Below are 15,581 nucleotides of genomic sequence, written 5' to 3' on the forward strand. Positions count from 1 at the left end.
AATTAAGCACTAATAAAATGCAGGAGAAGTTACTTCAGCTCTCTACCCCAACCCAATTTTCTAAGTGAAGGATGTAGAACAATATTACATTAATCATAAACAAGTCGGAAGGTGAGTGGGTAACGAGAGCAGGATGTTATTCTAATGTACACTTGGTCATAGAATGCAGTATTTGGTGTACTTGTATGAAAATGTGATGCTCAGAATAAAACATCAGCCTGTTGTAAATCAGTTTAAAACATTTAAAATGCCAGTGTGGTTACAAACATTCTTAATGTATAAATGGGCACTGAGTGACTTAACCTGAATAAATGCTTTAAATAAAGCAACAGTTATAATCTTATTAGTGAGTGTAATCAGCAGTCAGTTAAATTGATAGGTTCCACCTCAAGGAAGAAAACAAAGATACGTTAATTATGTAACTCTGCAATGAAATATAATATAACACCCAGTTTTAGATGGGAAAACTGAGGCACAGAACTATTAAGTGACTTGCCTAAGGTCACCCAGCAGGCCAATGGGGAAACCAGGAACAGAGCCTAGGTCTCAAATCCCCAGTTCTGAGCCTTCTCCACTGGACCACGCTGTAGAGGCACAGATACCCTGAATCTACTATATACAGAAAAAGCATTTAAAGCAGACAAACTGCCTCACATGTCCTGTCTAATCACTACTGATTAGGCCTCAACTGGAGTATTGTGTCCAGTTCTGGGCACCACATTTCAGGAAAGATGTGGACAAACTGGAGAAATTCCAGAGAAGAGCAACAAAAATGATTAAAGGTCTAGAAAACATGACCTCTGAGGGAAGATTGAAAAAAATGGGTTTGTTTAGTATGGAAAAGAGAGGACTGAGAGGGGACATAACAGTTTTCAAGTACATAAAAGGTTGTTAGGAGGAGGAGGGAGAAGAATTGTTCTTCTTAACCTCTGAGGATAGGACAAGAAGCAAGGGGCTTAAATTGCAGCATGGGAGGTTTAGGTGGGACATTAGGAAAAATTTCCTGTTAGGGTGGTTAAGCACTGGAATAAATTGCCTAGGGAGATTGTGGAATCAGTATCATTGCAGATTTTTAAGAGCAAGTTAGATAAACACCTGTCAGGGATGGTCTAGATAATACTTAGTCCTGCCATGAGTGCAGGGGACTGGACTAGACCTCTCGAGGCCCCTTCCAGTCCTATGATTCTACTTTACCTTCAGAGTAGATCACCACACAGTATTGTGAAAAGTATGACCCTTCTCTTTACAAGTTAAAGTAGCTTTTCATTCAACCTGGATTCAACTCCAGAGTGTGATTGATTACTACACTGGTACTAAAACCCTGCTGGCAACTACAAACAAGCAGTGTGTCATCAGTGTTTTATCAGTATAGGGTTTTGGGGAAAGCCGGGGAAAACCCTTTTTAGACTAGCTGCTCCTTGGCTGGCAACATTAAAGAACTTCCAAGCTAGGGAATTCAAACTTCCCTCCTCACCTACATATTGCTCTATGGTTAGCATTACACCATTTGCTAAATACAGGTTTTTGAGCTACACAGAGCTGTTCTTCAGGTCTGGGAAAGGTACTTTGTGTGTCACAGCTAAATACAAGGTCAAACAGTTAGTTTAGCATAAGCAGTTTGCACATATTCTAAGGGACCGTTCAAGGTGAAGTGGCCTGATAACACCCTTGTAGTCATAGGACAAAAAGAGGGGTTAGTGGGTGACAGATGGTTGTAATAAGTCAAATATCTGATAATGAGAAATACCATGCACTTTCAGAACTCTTATTTAAAACCCATCACTTCAAATGTAACCAATCACTGCTTTTCTTTTTTAAAAAAAAGGGGGGGGGGGGATAAAGAGAAAAAACTCCCTCTGGAGAATGAAAGGAAGTTAAACCTTACTCTGAAATTTTAATCTGTGGCATCACTGCTTTTGCAATGTTGCAAAGTTATTTATCTCAGGTTCAAGTTCCGATACAGAGCGTTTTCCTTGGACTGCATCTTACCTGGCTTACTGCAGATGGGCTGGCACAATTCCTTCTGTAACATGCCAACATACGAGCAGTCTGACTCACCAGGATCTCTCTGATTGTCTTCAAGGGCTGGCTTAGAATGGCTTTGAAAGCTACCATTACAGAATAAAGAAAAGATCATCCTAAAGTTAATTAGACATAAAAAACTTTGTTTCAGAGGCCCATATTTAACCTGCATATAATATTAAAGAAAGCAAGTAAAATTATTTCTGCAGCTATTTTAAGTCACTATCTGTTTCAGCTGCCTGACTTACAAATAACTCAACAATATTTAAGAACTTTGTCTAAGTATATTCCAGATACAAAAAGCTGTGTCTGCTGCTTAGAAAATATATGGTCCTGAACCTCTTCTCTGTCGTACACTGGTGTAACTCCAGATTTGCACTAGTCTAAATTAAAGGAGAATCACGCTCCATATGTATATTTTTGTTTTAGAAAAAAAATATAAGTGACAGTTCATAAATGTACCTGATTTAGCAAAGAAGTTTATAAGTGCATCAGTTTCACAACTCTTGTAGAGATCTGTTAACTGGGAACTACAGTTTAAGCCAATATTGTGTACGCGGAGTCGTCTTTGCCCACTTATCGAAGTGTAAAGTACAGCACACTGCAATGATAAGAGAAGTTCTAGTTTTCACCACAGTTAACTTTATTTTAGTATAAAACAAAAAAACCCACCATCGACTGGTCTTCGGCACTTTCAACATAAGACAGCAATAATAGATGCTTTATGCGAGGCGGGACTAGCAACATTCATCAGATGTTAATGAGCTTTAGGAACAATTTCCTCAACATTCATAATGTAAATACACTGATGTGTAAACCCATCAGAGAAGCAACTAATCTTAAAATTTACACAACAACAACAGGAGTGATTAAAAAGCTTGCTGCTCTCATGGCGCCACAGACAGATGACATCATTGGAAAACAGCAAGAACTGGCAGCAACTTTGTTTTAGAAAGTCACAAGGTTTTAACTGTTTAATTTTTGAAAAACTTTATTAAAGAAAACATTTCAGCAAGTAACTGTAAATGAATACATGCCACAAAATAGGCAGAAGCTATCTGACAACTATTCGACACATCACATTATTGCTGTCACCACATGATAAAAAAAGGGGAGGAAGGAAAAGAATATGAGGAAAAGATTAATAAGACAATCTCAAAAAGTTAAGCTGTTCTCTAACACTTGAGTGCTTTTTATCATTCTGATTTACTGCACTGGAATCTGATTCTATTTTGTTTAAATATGGTGCTAGTATTTAGGGGAACTGGTATGGAATAAGAAAGGAACTGAGAACAGGATTTCTTTTTTTGGCAAACACATTTCCTGCATCGTATTAATCAGGATATTGTACCTTGTAATGCTTTTCACAATGCACCAATATGAATGAAACTCACTGTTTTGTTCTTTATGGGCCTAATCCAAAGCCCACTAAAGTAAATGGAAAGACTGCATTGACTTCAGTGTGCTTGGATCAGACCCTTTATGAACAGCTCCCATTTGAAATGGAGATGTAAAATTAAAGTCTACAAGGAATGTACAGCCAGTGTCAATATTGTACCGTGGCCCTAGGAAATTACTTCACACAAGGCCTGTTATGTTTTATAGAACTGTATTTACCCAAGGATTAACTACTGAGTCATACATTATGTTTCTAGGAGCATGACAAAAGGAAAACCGCAAAAATAACAGTTTAGGTAATTTTGTGGTTTAGCTTTGAAGATCATAAGCGGTCACATTTTCTGGGGGGTTAAAAAGAGAAGTCACGAATAAACAGCTATAATAATTGGTGACAATTTCTCATTGATAACACTGAGGGATAGTTACATTCCTTAGATGGATGTATCACAAGCATCGCCAATAAGTTTAAAGGCAGAAAATTCTGAACCCTAATCAGCTTTTAAATCTAAACTTCCAAGAATACCCCCATTGACAGATTATTGGGAACAGATATTAACTTTACTGCTAAAGCATAAGCAGCGATGGCATCAGCCTTGGCTAGCAGAGCGCTCCCAACTATTCAATTTCATATGCGTTAGATGTGCATCCATTCGCTCCTGACAAGGATCCCCATCCTCCCCTTCCACTTCCATGAATGCCTGCGGTTCCAGGCAGGGAGGAAGTCCTACATCTCCAGAACATGCTTCCCAATCACCCCCAATCTGACGGGCCTTCTGTCATGGGAGGCTCCACAGGGCTCCTCCGAGACTAGGTCAGGCACGGTCTTGCAAAGTGATGGGGTTGAACAGGAGGCATAGACTACACACACAGACAAAAACCCCCCAACCCAACTTGCAGTACAATCTTGTACAACTTCCATCTCTGTGCTGTATAACCACTCTAGCAGGAGAGGGGGCATTATATGCAATTTCCTGGTGGGCAGAGTCCCTGGTAAACATGGTTCCTACATAGGGAGTTGATATGCAGGAAGTTGGACGCTTGGGCAGAAGGTTTCCATGTGGACGCCCAATGCTTGTGGCTACCGGGGGATCCCAGGCACTGGAGAGGCGCTCTGAGCTTCTTCTCTAGGGAAAAAGTAGGACCAAGCCCTACCCTTGCCAATGGAGAATTAACAAAGAAACTCCATTTCCTGAGTGAAGTTGACTCAATGTTTGTATGTGTTTACAAATAGTTGCTGATTTATAATAATGTTTCCACATAATTTATTTTAAATCAAGTTTGGGAGACGATACTCTCCTAGTCCAGGTGTAGTTTATTTCTGTAAGGATTTCTTTAAGGATGAGAAATATTTAAAAAAATCCTGAAATTATTTTATAATTAAAAAACAATTTTAAAATAATGTTCATAATTATTTTTATAATTAAAAACCAAGCTTTTAAACAAAGGAATCTGAACCTATGGAAACGTTTACCTCTTAATATTAAAATGAGAAACAAATGTAGAAGTGAGCAGGGTGTTGGCACAGCAATGGGTTCATACTCTGAGATTCACCTTTGGAGTCAAACATGAAATGTATTTTAGAAGTTTCAACTGAGTCCTCATTTGTGCCCACCACAACTACTAGGCAAGCTGACATGTTGGGAAGTGTTTGCTAAGAGTCCATGGATGGTGCACTGGCAGAAGTTTATGGGGAACTTAATTCCCTGCCCTCATGTGAGGAAATGACTTGACAGATGGCTGCAAGAACTTTGAGCTTTATGGGCCAACCAATTATGGTGTCCTGCAACAACATGCCAGGTGGCTGTGATTCTGACTGAAAGACCGTAGTTTCCTAATGGGAGTCATACTTACATGCAGATGGTGGCGACAGCAGAGGTCTAGGACTCAGATGTGGGTTTGCCATAGACTACTTGAATGACCTTCGGCCAATCACTTATGGCCAGATTCGACCTTCTCTACTTAAGGTGTATAGGAATAGCATTACTGCTACTTTGTTGTCCGTTAAAACATGCTTCTGAATCTTAACTGGCAGAACGGCACTGGCAAGACTGCTCTGAGTTTGTCTAAATTATGCCTGACTCAAGTCAATACTCTACATCCACCCCATGAGTGGGAGGTATTTTATTATTACTGAAAAATAAATCTGGCACATTATCTAACGGAATGACACAGATATAACGTTTGTCACCTGAATTAAGGCTCCACTGTCTTCATTCAGTTTGTCATCATGCTTGAACTCCACTGTTATCGCTTTGTCGCAGTCTACTGCTGCCATCTCTACATCTGTGGTGTTGTTCATGTAAATGGCACCAAAGAAGTCAGTGGCCCTGAAACCTGGAGTCAGATAACAAATCAAAGAAAATTATTTTTGTATTTGTAATTTTTTTAAAGCAATGTAGCTTTGTGACCCATTATTCATTGATGTTCAATATGCTGTGCAGGATGAGAGTGGAACTACAGAGTGACCTCAATATCTGAGCGGCCCCAGGTACTCTGGTAGGCCGCCATGTCTGGTTTCACTGCCAAAAAGAGGCATGGTAACAGAAGACTCTCTCCCCATCTGGCAGCTGAGCCAGAGTAAAGGAAGGACTGTTGCAGAGTTGGTGCTGGGCTGCAACATCCACAGAAGAGTTTGTGCCCCTCTGGACACCTGCTCTATTTAAAGCTGGTCCTGGAATACCTCCATTTGTAGGAAGAATAGTTGTTTGGAAAAACAGGTTTTCACTACAACAGAGGATTTTACAAAACCTGGGAACAAGTGGGTGCACAACGGCTGATAGAAGTGGTTTACATAAAAACCAAGCTCCTGAGGTGTGTGTAATGTGAGCAGAATCTGTATTTGTATGTGCAGATTAATTTCATGCTCAAGCAGAACTCTGCATATTCAAATGTAAAGGCATGTACATTTTTTGCAAGTAGACCCTCAACCTCTATTTCTAGCAAAGTGCCCTGAAGGTGTAAAATAATCCGAGGCATCGTAGAAACAACATGTACAAAATTTCCAACATGCTATTATTTAAAATAATATGATTTGTTAGCACTCAACAATTCTCTTCTCCAGGAAACTATGAATATGGTGGCATAAAACCGAAACGTGCACTCAAGTTAATTCTTATTCCAAAAGGGTACTGTTACCTGTACTTGTGCGAACCCTCATGATTGCATCAAATCCTGTTCTTTTTTCTATGTCCTTCCTGAGGTCAGTCAGGAATTGGGGACCATCAGAATGTACCTAAAAACACAAATCAAAACCAAAGCTGACATCCACCACTGGATGGCAGCAAACAGCAAAAAATGCCACATAGTCTTTAAAACAGTTTATGTTTTTAAATGGATGTGTACGTAAAACATCCTCCTCTTTACTTGTAGTCTTTAAACATGAGCCATCTGCAGTATTCTGCATGTCCCTTTGAACAGATATGAGGATGTGCAAGAATAATCCAATTCAACAGTAAACATTCCTACAATCCTGGACGTTTAGAATTCCTCTACTCCCAAAAGGGATCACCCTGTGAGTCAGGGTGCGTTCCATTGACAACTACTGAGCTGCTGCACTGACATTACCTTCCTGGCAGATGGGTGCCTGGAGGATGGATTTTAAGGCCCCAGCCAGGACTGTGTGCATTGTGTGTGTTTCCCGCTTGGTCAGCAAGAAAATGCACGTGCAGATCAGTTTTGAGCACAGAGAAAATCCCCTTTTGCCTACAGAAATTCTCAAATATGGGTCCCCTCTACACTGGGATGAATTTCACCCTATAAACTGCTGTACTGGAAAGATATGAATCCTGAGCATGTTGGTCTTGTCATGGCTGGGAAACACCCACAACTTTTTGAGTAAATGATTAGATTCTCATTTTTCTCCAAAGAATGTCCATTTCCTTTTGGACATAAGTATTTCCATTTGTGATGTTCAACAATGATTGCTGTACCTTCTCAGAAGTCAATGCATTCAAATGTCTTAATGTATTTAAGTAAGCACGGTTCATTTTAAGATACTAACCAGCTCATTTCAGAGACTGAACATGTTTTTGAAAGTCTTTAACTTGAGCTTGACTGGTCACTTCCAAGTTTTGCATTCTGCCCACTAGTGGACACACACAAGCTCTCCTCAGGTTCACTCATTTTTTATGCTAGACTAGACTAGATATTCCTTTATAATGGAAAGAAAACAGTAAATTCCTAGCAACTAATCTGACAGATAGGGAATTTGTTAGCACTTACCTGAAAATTGTTGTATTTGTAAAGAGTTCCTCCAGTGTACATTGTGACAAGACCCATGGAGGCTACATCCACATACTGGTTTGGGAAGAGGAACAGATTCACACAGCAGCCATTAGCCACACAATCTCTGGCCAGGGACTCATAAAAATTCACCTGTGGCTGGAAAAGTATCTGCAGAGAATTAAAAAAAAAGTAGTCATGGTAATTTCTCTTTGGACATCACCTAAGATATTGTTGAGAATATGTCAAAATTCAACCATCTACTCGAAAAATTAAAAATGACACAGCTAATGCAATTAAACTAACTTCTTGAGAGCCCAATTTAGCCCTCAGACACCCAACTCCCACTGAAGTCAGTGGCAGCTGCATGCATGTAGCAGAGCAGAATTCGGCCATCGATTTTTAGCTAAATGTAGGTCCTGCTCACAAATGGAGGGGGATGATCCATACTAACCAGCACAGGGGCAGTTTTGCAACAGTATCTAGTGCCACAACAAAAACTCGTGTAGAGACCAGGGTTTGTTGGAAAGTGTGGAAGTGTGAGAGAGTTGGATGGGTTGGGAATGGAAAGGATACGCAGTTGGATGTAGATGCATATATCACTGTGAAAGGGGAGCATGACTGTGGTCTGGTTATAGGAGGGTACAAGAAGCAGGCAAGGTGTCTCAGGCAAGGTGTCTTCATTCCTCTGCTTCTTGATGCCCTTTTTTTGGGCCAAGACGACTGAAACGATGCCCCTTCCTTGCCTGTCTCATAAATGAAAAAATGAACTTGGGGCCCAATACTGAGCACATTCCTTTTGTGTTGCTGGGAAGCCTGGCTCACAATGGAGCATGGAACCCTTTGAATCCCAGAGCCTACCAAATTGTGGAAGCTAGGACTTGTGATGCCTCAGACCCCAGTGTGCACGCAGCCATTTAGAAAGGAGGTGTCACGCAGAAGCCCAGGACAGGTACAGATAGCACTGAAGTTCAACTTTTAAGGTAGAGAACTAGGCCAGGGATCCTAAAACCTATGCCAGCCACTATCTGGTCATCTTTGCTCTAGGAAACTGCATCAAAATGCTGAGATTCAACATAAGTTTTTGGAGGAAAAAAAGCACTGAGTTAACAGTAAGCAAAATTTCTTGTTAAGGGAATGGCGTTTTGTTTTTTTTTTCCTTGTGCAGGCTTCATTTATGGTGTAGAGGGGATTTGATAGCTGCTTTCAACTACCTGAAAGGGGATTCCAAAGAGGATGGAGCTAGACTGTTCTCAGTGGTAGCAGATGACAGAACAAGGAGTAATGGTCTCAAGTTGCAGTGGGGGAGGTTTAGGTCGTATATTAGGAAAAACTTTTTCACTGGGAGAGTGGTGAAGCACTGGAATGGGTTACCTAGGGAGGTGGTGGAATCTCCTTCCTTAGAGGTTTTTAAGGTCAGGCTTGACAAAGCCCTGGCTGGGATAATTTAGTTGGGGATTGGTTCTGCTTTGAGCAGGGGGTTGGACTAGATGACCTCCTGAGGTCCCTTCCAACCCTGATATTCTGTGATTCTATGATTTAGGGCAGTATTACTTTGTTGTTGATTTAGGATTGACATTAATGTGAGTTAATTAGATAAATAGTACTCATGCACCAGGATGATGGGAACATAATAAACTTTATAAAAGTAATTAATATGCAGTTATCGAAATTTACCCCATTCTTTGAAGAAACCTAACAACAAAAATCATCGCAATTTTCTTCTCAAATCATTGTAAGTTCTAAATAGGAAATACCTTCTCTTTATCCGTATTGATCAGTTTTTTGTCATCTCTGTTTTTTAGCTTCCCTGGTGCTTCAGCAGTCGGCAATGAAGAATGGAAGATAAACAACTTTCCAGCGCATTCTGCTGCCTGTTACAAATACACAGTAACAACCTTTTATTCTGCTGGTGGTATAAACAGATTAACCTGATTTTCATGCAATTGTGTAAACAAAATTGTAAATTTTCCCTAAATCCTCGTAAGCTAAATTGTCCATTTGTTTAGAGACTGAACTCTTCATGGCACCAAAATCCCAAAAGAAAATCACTGGGAATTTAATATCCATAAATAGCTTAATCTAACATAGATATGTCTGGTCATATGTGGTGTTTCAGTGATTTCCACATAGGAATCTAGTCTCGATGGACAAAGTTAACAATACGTATCCCAGACTGCTGTCAATTTAATTTTTTTTTTTAACGCCCATGAGTTAAATAGAAGGTACTACTGCAATATAAATATTAAACAACAAGATGCAATAAAGAATAAACAGACAGTGCAATTCTGTAGTTCTTACGCATGAGTGAGTCCCACTGCAGTCAGAGTGGTGTGTGAACAACGACAGAAGAATCTGGCCCCCGCACAATTCTTTTTTCTCCACTTGAATAATGTCAATAAAAATTATATATCTATATCTGGAGAAGTTCTTTTAAAAAAAAAACAATTTCCAATTTAAATCATATGTTGCGGGGAATGAGAGAGTTTTTTTCTTCTTGGATCACTAGGGGTATATGAACACCCAGGCTGAAGTCAAGGAATCTTTAAAGGGTCTGAAGACAATAGCCTAACTTTGCTCATGGGATCCCTTAATATTTGAGCAAAGCTTAACAGTTAGGCTAAAAGAAGGATTGCTATGGTGTTCCAGATTTTTTAAGATTCTTTGTATTCATCCTGTACGTTTATATATCTTGCTAGCCAGAAAAAAACCTTGTGCTGTCCAGGCATGATATTTTTATGGCCCTGAACAAAATCTAATTGAGGAACTCTTTTCACTGACTTCAATGGGCTTTGGATCAGACCCCACAGACAATATGGGACAAGCCCAAAAAGAAAAATTATGGGGTTAGAGGATGGCTGAAGAGATTGGTAAAGGGACCCACAGCCTTTCTGCTCGAGGTTGCAAATATCATGTGGCTTGGTGCTGGCAACTGTTTGACCACCTGCATGAAGTAAGTTTGTATTCTTAGTCCAGTATCTATTGAACAAGTGTCCACATCACACAAAGCTACCACCCTGATGGAAGTCTCAGCAGGGAATCCAAAGACTGAATGGATGCTGAAATTGAAAAAACCTTCTCAGGTGGTCCTTCCAACTCAGACCAGATGCACATAGGTTGTAGGGAAGTCAGTATGGGCTGTCTGTGTACACAGAAGACATTGGGCCAGATCCTTGGCTGGTGAAAGTTAGCAAAGCTATGCTGACTTCAGTGGAGCTACACTGGTTTACACCAGCTGAGGATCTGGCCCTCTTTTGCTAAGTCCAGCATCTAGCATAGGTGGTAAATTTTAAGAAAATGACCTCATACGGTATTTAGGAGTTCTCTATATTCTTCAACTAACTCACCACCACCACCACAAGTCTTCTGCCAAAATTTTACCTAAGCTTCCATTTCACCTACTTATGAAGACCGTCAGTGTGATCATTTTAATAATTGCTAACAGCTGGCAGGACAGCAGTTGTTAGATTCTAATAGGAATGTTCTGCACTGAAGTGAACAGAACGACTGGCAAAAGTGTGGGATGTTACAGATACAGGAACACAAAGAAAAACAGTCTACTTGGCTAATCGGATGACTTGAGGAATAAATGTACACAAGAAGTTTCCAGCCAGGTCCAGACTGACCTGTTATAAAGTGAATTCATTACTAGGTTTATAATTTTCTTGTGCCTGTACTTACTGTATATTTGTTTATTTCTTTCCTTCGTGAGAGATGCCTATTCCATTTGGCATTTTTCTAATTTTTTATATATAAATGTGTAATATTTTTAAAAGATTTTTGTTGTAAAAGTCCTAAAAATATTTAATTCAATGCACATGAGCCACTATTCAGGGTTTTTTTTCAATTTAAGAATGAATGAATGAATTCTTGAGGGAAATGCCTGGCATCAAAAATTACACTTCTAGATGGAAAAGTCAAAACTACCAGTATCTACACATGTAAAAAAAAGTTTCTTCCTGTAATTAAGGGATGCGGTAAATGCAATTATATTCCAAGTTTTTTTTACACTTAAAATTTTAACAAAATTTGGTATTTGTCAACAGCTTCAGATTGCCACCCTGCCGACTCATGTGCTCAATTCCCAGAACAGCAGATGCAGCAACAGTACAAGTATCCCAACCCTGTTCTACTTTAATTGACATTTCTATCCAGAAGTGATAAATCCACATTTATTTAATCCTTCATCTTCCCACTGAGATTGCCCACTGGAGTGGAAACCAAAATTATAATGGCCCTTTTTGTGATTTGTTTAAATATTAAAGTTCCTGATTTAAAAAAAAAAAAAAAAAGACACACGAATGTGTGTGACTGCACACCTAAATTATACTTGCAATTCCAGTGACACTGTACTACACACAGCCAAGAGTGTATGCACTTTACAAAAACAAACCAAGGTTTCAGTAAATTAAGGTGTTGGCACCTTGAGAAAAGCTGGGAAATTCAAAATTGAACCTTGACAGTCCCACTGACATGAGAGAACTGCATTCTGAGTGGATAGTTTCAATGTAAACTTTTAAATTCTTGGGGGTGAAAACCTGGCGCCACTGAAGTCAATGGCAAAACTCCTAATGACTTTAATGGGGCTGGGATTTCACTCAGACATATGGCTTTTTTTAAAAGAAAATATGTGTATGTCAATTTCCTCAATTTATGTTAGAACAAACATCTTTTATTGAAGCTTAATAGCATCATCTTATTTATCACATTATTAAAAATCAGAAAGTCCTTTTACTTTAGCATTGCTCTTGGTTAAAACTGCTCTGAATTGAAAATATGCTAGACAGTTTTAATTATGTATATGTACTGGGCCAAAATATATCTCCACCAGTATGAATTTAACCTATTTTTTCCCTTTTAGACTGGAATGGTTCTCTTGTTAATATGCACATAGAATGTGTGCTCTTTGCATTAAAAGCCTTATGAATAGCAGTTACTATTCGTAGCTATTCTTTACAGGTTAATATCAGGGTCATTCCCCTTTTTTTTTTTTTTTTTTTTTGCAAACATCGGAGGGAATTTGTATAGTTCTGTATAGTTCTGAATGGCAATTTTACTTTTTTAAAACTAAAAGTAAATACCATTAGAAAAAGGACCTGACAGAAGAACAGATTAAATGAATACATCATCTTTGCACACGTACATTGTGATACTGAAGAATAGTTCATGAGAAGAGCTATTAAATTAATAGCTCAAAAAGGCCTAGGAAATAGTCTCCTTTTTTAGTGCAAGAAGATTATCATCTTGTGGGTTTTTGCTTTCTTTGTAGACAGTTCACAGATAATCAAAGTGATTGTATTTTAAACCACTAGCTGTTGCTTTCTGTCCCTGTAAAAGCTACGGTGCAGCCTGGTGGCATTCTTTTAATTGCCACTGTTAGCACTTACCAGGCACATGGGAAAACACTGGAGATGCACTGTGTCCAGGGTATTTCACCTTCTGATGTATTCAAGCTACTAAAACTTGTTGATTAAGAGGAAAATCCAGCCCTCTCCTGCAAAGCCGTGGCAGTGTCCTGTTCAGTGGAACTAATGCAGTTCTGTACACAAAGAAGAGTACGCTTGGGGCTGGGGCCTGGGCAGGACTGAGGGTCCCACCACTGCATTGACTCTTCTCATTCTCCCTGTATACATAAGAGTAAGTGGGCTGGGTAAGTGCCCAGAGTACATTACTTAAGATTCCAGGCTGAAGTAACCTCCATAGCTGCTTCACAGCCTGATCCCCTTCTTCTCTCAAGTGTCCAGTCTATGCAGACTGGGCACTAGGGTCTGCATTTGCCTCTCAGTGAGCAAAAATCAGAAAATAGATATTAAAATGGAAACACCGACCCAAATTTCAGTATAGTGGCTCGAAGGTGCTGCTAGAATACCCCCTTACCACCTTTAGTGGGGGGAGGTCTTCAGACTGGCCAGCAGGGAATGAAAGAAGTCCAACACACATGTGTGGTAGGGAAGGAAGCAGGGGCTACTGCCTCCCTCAACCCCCACTTTGGTTCTCTGCTTAGTCACTGGCTGGGCAAAAGAGGCAAGGCCAGCTGACTGGCTGCTATGTTCCCTGCAACCACCTATTTAAGCTAACCCTGGCTTTTCAAAAGCCTCTTGTTCAAAACTGTCCAGTTAGGTGCCCTGCCCTCCCTCTCTCCCTCTACTTATAGTTGTGCTGCTTATGATGCTGTGGGGGTCTCACTGACCCCTTGTTTTTAGGGGGTCAGGAAGTAATTTTTTCCATTGGACCAAACTGGCTTGTAGTCCAGTGGGTTGTTTTTGTTCACCTTTCTGGCAGCCACCTGGAGGTACATCTGGGTTAGAAATAGTGGGATACAAGGTTCATATCACACTGTTATGACTATCGACTCATCACTACCTTCAGCTGTTGTCCAGTTCGGGTAAAGGCTAACAGGGCCAGTGCCCAGAGGTAAATGAGCCTCGAGAATGTGCAATTGGACCTAGTGCTCAGAGTGGAGGAGTCGTCTGAAGATTTTGTGGACAGAGGTTCCCCCACCCAGCCCTGTGGGTTACTCCACCACCCTTCTGTGGAGGATGTGATGGAAGGAAGAGTTTCACAACTGAGCTGAGTTCCTGAGATAGACTGGGGAGGGTCTACCTGAGTTGTCTGGTTTGTGGTAAAAGCCCAGTAATTCTTACTGGGCCCAATTAAATGCCTGCTACATGAGAACCAGGGGCGGGCAATGTAGTGCCCCTCCCCAAGGTATAATTAATAAAGCTGTGGCCTGTTGCTGAAACCCATCCCAGGTGTCTGTCAATCATTCACCCGCCCGTCCCAGTCAATAATGGAATCTAAGTTCTGGAAACTATCAGTGGTTTCTTTTGGTTTCCCACTGCAATTTGTGGGAGAACTTGGCAAAGTCATTAGCAAAGTGAATTTTCGTAGCTTATCCTAGTAAAGACTTTGTTCTCACACACACAGGAACGTTCTAACCTTTAGTGCTTCCATGCCAGCCTGGATAACAGGAGCAAAGACAGTCTCACTCTCATTAGTGTCTGCAAACATCTCTGGAATCTGGTCCAACAAGCTATGAAAGGGAAAAAGGATCAAGTGTTTCAGCTGGTTAGAATACTTGTGTTAATACCTAAAAATCTGTAACACATCAAGCCTTTTTACACAATAACTTGCTTTCCATTAAAATAAAATTCAAAGGAATTTTAGTAATGCAAATTTGTAGGTTTCCAGCCACTATAAAACTGTCTGGATTTTAAATTTTACAAAATTTACACTTTTAAATTTAATTATAAAATAATGTCAAGTCACACATGATACTGAAATAAAAAAAGCAGAGTAGCTTAAATTTGGGGAGTAACTGTACTATGAGGACTTCAGGAACATAAGATCATGGTTAGCTTGTAGCATACATGTCAGTGGAGTGAAATACATGCAGTATACTACACAATGCTCCAATCCCTTTTCCAATATTCTGTAAGCAATGTCCAGTACATTGTGTTCTCTGTCACACATGGGGTAAATTTTGCTTTCTATCTCAGCTTTGAAAAGGCCAGCTGATAGCTCTTTTCTGTGTTTCAGAACTGGAAAACTAGGGTACAAGCTTTCTAAATGCTTGCTCGCCTCTAAGACTTTCAGATAAAAACAAATAATCCAGTTTATTTCAAGGTAGTGATCTCTCTGCTTCCAAGATTTCTGGCTGACTTTTTGGAAGGATCATTATTTGCTGTAAGCAATAATGAAGAATATTCAATTCATATTCAAAAATGAAAAATTAGTTCTTTACTTGTTCACAACAGATCGTGATTCCTGAAAGTTGACAAGGAAACCATCCAGCAAAGGAACAAAGACTTCTCCAACATCCGATACTACCATCATCTGAGGCTGAGCTAGGTTGCTCTTTACGTTAAAGAAATGGAGAACTTTGTTATAGGTGACAAAGCCAACTCGAATAGCTGAGGTCTCTTCTTGCTCTTCTCTGT

At 39.9% G+C, this 15,581-nt stretch overlaps 1 protein-coding gene across 3 annotated transcripts in view; it reads right to left on the bottom strand.

Moving 5' to 3' along the window:
- SEC24D (SEC24 homolog D, COPII coat complex component) overlaps positions 1-15,581 on the bottom strand; it is a 95,095-nt gene that overhangs the window by 6,800 nt on the left and 72,714 nt on the right. For all 3 annotated transcript variants that reach the window (XM_073340990.1, XM_073340991.1, XM_073340993.1), the window contains 8 exons: positions 15,386-15,577; positions 14,581-14,674; positions 9,399-9,515; positions 7,642-7,812; positions 6,556-6,652; positions 5,609-5,754; positions 2,485-2,623; positions 1,990-2,108 (listed from right to left, as the gene is read on the bottom strand). In XM_073340990.1, coding sequence (XP_073197091.1) covers positions 1,990-2,108; positions 2,485-2,623; positions 5,609-5,754; positions 6,556-6,652; positions 7,642-7,812; positions 9,399-9,515; positions 14,581-14,674; positions 15,386-15,577 — 1,075 coding nt within the window. The remainder of the gene's footprint in view (positions 1-1,989; positions 2,109-2,484; positions 2,624-5,608; positions 5,755-6,555; positions 6,653-7,641; positions 7,813-9,398; positions 9,516-14,580; positions 14,675-15,385; positions 15,578-15,581) is intronic.

This window comes from Lepidochelys kempii, chromosome 4 (assembly GCF_965140265.1).
Source record: "Lepidochelys kempii isolate rLepKem1 chromosome 4, rLepKem1.hap2, whole genome shotgun sequence".
Classification (NCBI taxonomy): domain Eukaryota; kingdom Metazoa; phylum Chordata; order Testudines; family Cheloniidae; genus Lepidochelys; species Lepidochelys kempii.